General features: G+C 45.7%; 1 protein-coding gene across 1 annotated transcript; it reads left to right on the top strand.

Annotated features, from left to right (window-relative positions):
- The first annotated feature begins 867 nt into the window (after positions 1 to 867).
- On the top strand, positions 868 to 6,152 carry LOC131286160 (WD repeat-containing protein 19). Its single transcript, XM_058315052.1, has 11 exons — positions 868 to 882; positions 981 to 1,138; positions 1,210 to 1,932; positions 2,014 to 2,494; positions 2,558 to 2,686; positions 2,752 to 3,328; positions 3,729 to 4,011; positions 4,092 to 5,356; positions 5,431 to 5,717; positions 5,785 to 5,861; positions 5,925 to 6,152. The coding sequence occupies exons 1-11, from the start codon at positions 868 to 870 to the stop codon at positions 6,031 to 6,033; spliced, it is 4,104 nt and encodes a 1,367-aa protein (XP_058171035.1). The 3' UTR covers positions 6,034 to 6,152.
- Positions 6,153 to 6,646: the final 494 nt, after the last annotated feature.

Here is a 6,646-nt window from a genome sequence, read left to right as displayed (position 1 = left end):
ACCTTTTTAGAAGAGAAAAATCAAAGACAGGAAATCCCACACGATGACAGCCTACGTTATTCGGTCTCTTTCGCTCGGACATCATTCGATCATTTCGACAGTCCAGCGAATTCACCTCGACTCCATTGGTGAACAATAAGATATCAACATAATGGTTCCATTCTTTGTCTACAAAAGGAGGGTTTTATTGATATTTCATCCATATCAATAAAAGGTTTTGCAATAAGATATGTTTAGTTCAATGGTTACTCGACATTCTGAACAGCTAAACAAAAAATATAAATTCACTAATACTTACAGCTACAGCTCATTTTCTTCTCACATGTCAGATAAAGTATGATGCACATTCAATACAACCTGCTGGTAAGAAACAAACCTGTTACCTGTTGTTTACATACTGCTTGCGTCGTTTACGTTTTTTTTAACGTCAGTGTTTGCACCTGCATTCCCGAAACGTATCGTAGCGTCGCATGTTGATCGAAATCGACTGAACTGCAAATACTACAATTTAGGAAAACGTTTTAACGTCTGGTACATTGCTTAACATATTGCTGGTGGTCTATTCAAACGAATTTCACGCCGTATCTTAAATATAAGAATCGAAGAAATCGCATGTGCGAACTGCAACCATAGCAACCGGGTTCGGTGTTAAATAGTAAACATAAATTTTTCCATTCTTTCCAATCGAATGACGAACCAATATCATATTTGTGACGATTTGATGATAGTTTGAAGTCCTTAAAAAAAAAAATATGGAACAATGGTTGGAGTGTAAAGTTAAAAAGAGTTCGTATGCTGCGTGATCGTACAACCATGGGCCAGCTCAAGTGAAGATCATTAATTGACCAGCGAATCAAGCAGCACAAGATGAGCAGCGAAAAGGTAATTACGCATCCGGTTATTTTGAGTACTAGATTATCGCCGGTAGCTTTTAGGTTCCTGCAATGGACCATTTTCATCTGTTCCTCCAATATTGTTAGGTTCTTTATCGACACGAAGAACCTCACGGTCAGGGAGATGTATACTGCCTGTGGCAAACGGGCGCCTCAGCGCAATTACTGGCCAGCACCGGTAGTGATGGAACGGTTGCTATTTTTAACCGGCAAGGCCAACTCCAAGAACGGATTGTACTTCAAGGGTATGCCAACGAAACGGTAACGTGTTTCTGGGCTTGTCTGATGCAGTTTTTCCTCCGATACATACTTACAGACTTTGCGCTGGCTTTGCATGGGATCGAGATGGCGACGTACTGGCAATCATCACAGCGAACTCGCCACAGCTTATCGTTTGGGATTCTAATTCACAGAAAAAACAGACAGTCGACATTGGTCTGAGGGACCTTCCGAGTTGCATTATCTGGTCCAAAAAGATAGCATTGCTGGCTGTGGGTACCACGCGGGGAAATCTATCGATTTACAACCACATTACTACCAAACGTATCCCCATCCTGGGGAAGCACACGAAACGCATCACTTGCGGCGCTTGGTCGACGGAGAACATTCTGGCACTCGGTAGCGAAGACAAATATCTCACGCTAAGTAACGAAGAGGGTGACACGCTGCGATCGATTCAGCTGCGCGATTGTCCGAGCGATATGTACTTTGCCGAAATGAAAACGGACGAGCGTGTGCCGGGTGAGAACACGATTAGCATGATTTTGGGCAAGCGCACCCTCTTTCTGTATCATCTTCCCGAGCCAGATTCGCCGACGGAGCTTGGGTTTCAGCAGCGCTACGGATCGCTCCTGCAGCATAAGTGGTTCGCCGATGGATACATTCTGCTCGGGTTCAGCTTGGGACACGTCGTTGCCATTTCGACGCACCCGCGCGAGGTTGGCCAGGAGCTCTGGCAGGTGAAAAATCATCGCGATTCGCTGAATAGCATTGCTGTGTGCAAGGAGCTGGAGCTCATCGCCTCCTGTGGCGATAATAAGTAAGGATTTCGCCGGCTATCAGCCTACAAGGCAGTTTTCATTTTAAAATTATCCTTTTTATCAAATTGTTTTCGCAACAGCGTTAAAATCCATTCCATGACAAACCTGCAAGAGACTGTAAAAATCCTCAGTCTACCGGATCAGGCCGCACTAAAGCACGTGGAGTGGAGTGCCGATGGCCAGCTGCTGGGGGTAACAACTTCGCAAGGGGCGATATGCGTGTTCGTAACCAAACTTCACTCATTGTACGCCGTCACACCACCGAGGATTGCCATATTATCCAGTTTGGCCGAGATCGCAATCTATCATTACACTCCCGACCGTCAGAAAGCTGCTCCAGCACTGGTAACACTCGAAATTGAACCTTCGTTTCTAGCAATAGGGCCGTACCATATGGCTTGCGGTATGAATAACCACGTGTGGTTCTACGATTTGGGTCGAACCCTCACCGATAGCCCTCTGTTGCTTGGGGATCGCGAGTACATGTCGGAAATTAAACAGGTAGCCTTAAGCTCTGAGTACTGCGCGGTTCTATGCGGTGGACAAATCATGTTGCACCCGGTAAGTCCTTCTACTACTCCGAATGTTTTAGTTCTTCATTGGGAATCCTTTTTTTATCGTCAGGTCGAATCTACAAATGAAGTCACACTACATCGAGAACCAAAAATATTTCCTGATGAAGTTCGAGGCTTGGCCGAGTCAGTGATCACGTGTCTAGGATTGACAAATGAATTTTTATGCTTCGCTACAGATGTAAGACAACTAGTTAACATCAATTCAATTTCTCGACAATGATCCTTATTTTCTCATTCCAACAGCTCGGTAATATTATTTACTTTTCGCTAGAAAATTGGTGTACCGTCGTACAGTACCGCCACCAGGCAGGCATACGCAGCATCCACCCGGACGTCGATGGTACACGGACGGTGTTTATAGACGACCATAGCCAGGGGTATCTATTTGTTTCCGCTAGCGAGGAAACACTCCGAATACCGGACTTCCCGAAGCACTGCCCCGGCATCCTGTGGGACTACTCTCAGCCGCACGTGTTTGTGGCCAACGATCGGACCACCTGCACTACGTACGTTTTCGTTCGCGGGTCCGTTCGAGGCAAGCTAGTGGAAAAGGTGGGCACGACCAGTTTGATTAGCGAACAGACACCACTGATGCTGTATGACGGTGATTTATGTCTGCACGGTAGCGGCGGCAAGCTTACCTCGATCGTGCTAGACACGCACGCCAACAAACCGGGTCGGGACGCGAAGGAACAGCTGCGGACCGCGAAGCTTCTCCGGAAGTACGCGGATGCCTGGGAGTTGTGCAAACTGATGAACGATACTGACGAGTGGAAAGCACTTGGAATGGCTGCAATTGCGGACTTGAATGTACCTTTTGGTAAGTTAAAACATAGTTCATAAAATGTTATCTTTTTAATTCATAAAATGCGTTTCAATTCGCCTATCCAACACCTTTTACCATTCATTATAAATTAGTCAGATTTAGGTAAAGGTAAACGAATTTCGTTACGAAGTTTTACCAAAACTGCTAGTAGGCTCAAGTTAATAAGTACATTATTTAAAATCCTGTGAAAACATTCGTGATTCAACTGATTTACTAGTGACCACAAGTCAAGTCGTAAGAATAACAAATCCATTACGTTATTTTGGTTTTAATCTATAACAAAACTATTTTTTATGGATTAATTGTTTAAATTATTAAACGGATTACATGAATATGAATAATATTTTTGAACACCAGCTTTACTTACATAATTGTTTATTTGCATCCTCCGCAGCGACCAAGGTGTTTCGCAACATTGGAAACGTGGCCATGGTTTACGCGCTGGAAGAGATAAGCCAGATCGAGGATATGAATACATTGGCAGGGTTTTGTGCCGTACTGCTGGACGACATTGACGAGGCGAAAACGCTGTTTGCCAAAGGAGGCAACCCGGCAGAAGCGTTGGAACTGTGTCGGGATCTCCTGCAATGGGAGCAAGCTATGGCATTGGCAAACACCCTCGCACCCGAGCAGTTGCCTTTTTTGGCCCGGGAGTATGGAGCACAGCTAGAGTTTACGTAATGAATCATTTGTTTCAAGCCTAAATGCCTAGAGTTGTAGCTAAATGAGACCTATTTTAAACATTTTTATTCGATAGTGGAAACCATGCTGAAGCGCTGATGAACTTTGAACGTGGGTTGAAAAACTTCGATGCTGTTAGTAGTGCGGCTTTGAAAAAGTCTCCACCCGACGTCAAACATCTGCAGGATGTGCATGTTAAACTTTGTAAAGCGGGTATTGCACGAACAAGCATAAAGTGTGGTGATGTGCGCCGTGGACTGCAGTTGGCCCTAGAGCTGAACGATATGCAATTGTTCAACGAATGCGGCGAGGCGATGCTAACTGCGGGCCACCTAAACGAAGCGGCCATTATGCTAGAGCGAGGTGAAAACTGGGACAAAGCAGCGGAGCTCCTGATACAGCTGAAACAGTGGAAAAAAGTGGATCACATTTTGCCGCACGTCGTCAGCCTGAAACTACACGCATCTTACGCCAAAGCGAAAGAATTAGAGGGCCACTATGCGGACGCTATCAACAGTTACCAGTTGGCCGGAGATTTAGATAGCGTAGTGCGAATCTACCTCGAGCACCTTTCCGATCCGCACTCGGCATCGGAAATTCTACTTGAAACGCGCTCGATCGAAGGTTCGAAGCTGCTGGCGAAGTACTTCGAGCAGCATGGTGACTACGAGTCCGCCATACAGTTCCTCGTCCTCTGCGGTTGCGTGACGGAAGCGTTCGCAATCGCCCAGAAGCAAAACAAAATAGTCTACTACGGGGAGGTGCTCGAGCAGAGCGCATCGGCCAAAGCGCAAGATTTCCTTCTTCTTGCCAGCTATTTCGATAGTGAAAAGTATACCATGCTTGCCGGCAAATACTACTTTCTCGGTAAAGAATACTCCAAATCGCTGAAGCTGCTGCTGAAGGCGGCCTCGGTGGGGAACGAAGAAAATGCTGCCCTCTCGCTGGCGATCGACTGCGTCGCATCGGCGGGCGATGAAAAGCTGTCCAATCAGCTAATCGAGTACTTGCTCGGGGAGTCGGACGGTGTCCCAAAAGATCCGAAGCTGCTGTTTCGCCTGTACATGGCCAAACGGCAGTTCAAAGAGGCGGCCAAGGCAGCCATGATCATCGCCAATCAGGAGCAGATCGCGGGGAACTACCGTAGCGCGCACGATTTATTATTTTCCATGTACCAGGAGCTGAAGCGGAACAATCTTGCCATTGCTACCGACATGAAAAGTACCCTAGCTTTGTTGCATCGCTATACGCTAGTAAGAATCCACGTGAAACGCGGGAATCATTTGCTAGCGGCCAAACTGCTGCTCCAGGTGGCGAACAGTATTTCACAATTTCCTTCGCGTATGTATAGGCTTTGTTTACCGCACCGTTCCTTCGCATGTTTTACCGATCATTGTGTTTATTTCTAACGATAGATGTTGTCCCGATTTTAACATCCACCGTCATTGAATGCCATCGGACGGGATTACGAAAGTCTGCTTTCGAGTACGCGGTAATGCTGATGCGTTCGGAGTTTCGTGGCCAGATCGACAGCAAGTATGCGAAGAAAGTGGAGTCAATCGTGCGCAAAGCATCACGTGGACAGTTGGAAGATGAAGGCGTTCAGGATTCCAGCCCCTGTCCAGTGTGTGAAGCACCGCTGCCGAATATGCACATAGTTTGCGGACAGTGTAAAACCACTTTACCCATCTGCGTGGCCACGGTAACAAAAGAGACACACACGTGCAACATTTGACGCAAGTTAACCAAAGAGCATTCGTCCCTTCCAGGGTCAACATATTGTTCGGGATGATATTGCTGCCTGCCCGGAGTGTGACTTCCCAGCCATGAAAGCGGAGTTTTTGAAGTAAGAAAAATTTGAAAAAAAAAACTCCCAACATTCATATTAATCAACGTGTTCTATTTTAAGGATATTGGAAACAACTAACAACCAGTGTGCAATGTGCGGCGAGGAAATCGATGCAGGACGTTTGGTTGACATCGACGACATTCAACCATACATCGATTCCGGAAGTTAAGATCTCGTAGTGGATTAGTAACGGCTCTACTGTACCTTATTGCCTTTAATTAGTATGTGTGTAAGTTGACCACAGTGCTTTAAATGTTTAATAAATTATGAAGATCCGTCCAGTTTGTGATTCCAAACTTATTCTTGGGATCGTTATTTTACTCAGAGATAATATTATTGAACATCTAAAGTTTTACCAAGACATGGCTTGTCCAATTAATTGAATTGGTCTAGTAGAGTATGTCCCATTTATTATTATGTGGCACGACATCCCCTAGTGGGACAAGGCCTCTCTCCGAAGAGAGTTTTGTTTGACCGAAAGACGGTATATTATAGATCGGTGGTCAGCCGTTCGTAATACCGGAGGGTGCCAGACTCGAGATTCGATCCCACACCTGTGGTGTGGTGTTTCCTCGCGCTACCGCTGCGCCATGGGCACCCCCCAAAATGTCCCATACATGCTGTTTAATGAATTCAATGTTTCCAGTTAATTTTTTAATTTTTTTTCTGCTATCATGTAGTTACAGCAAGAGTTCCAGCAATCTACCATGGAAAAACTTGACCGCTGCAAAAAATTTGAATTTTTGTCAACCGAGTTATGTACTCATTCCAGTCCTAGGTCA

The sequence above is a fragment of the Anopheles ziemanni genome, chromosome 3, assembly GCF_943734765.1.
Source record: "Anopheles ziemanni chromosome 3, idAnoZiCoDA_A2_x.2, whole genome shotgun sequence".
NCBI lineage: Eukaryota > Metazoa > Arthropoda > Insecta > Diptera > Culicidae > Anopheles > Anopheles ziemanni.
The sequence above is the reverse complement of the archived record's forward strand: the minus strand, read 5'-3'. Positions and strand labels throughout refer to the sequence as shown.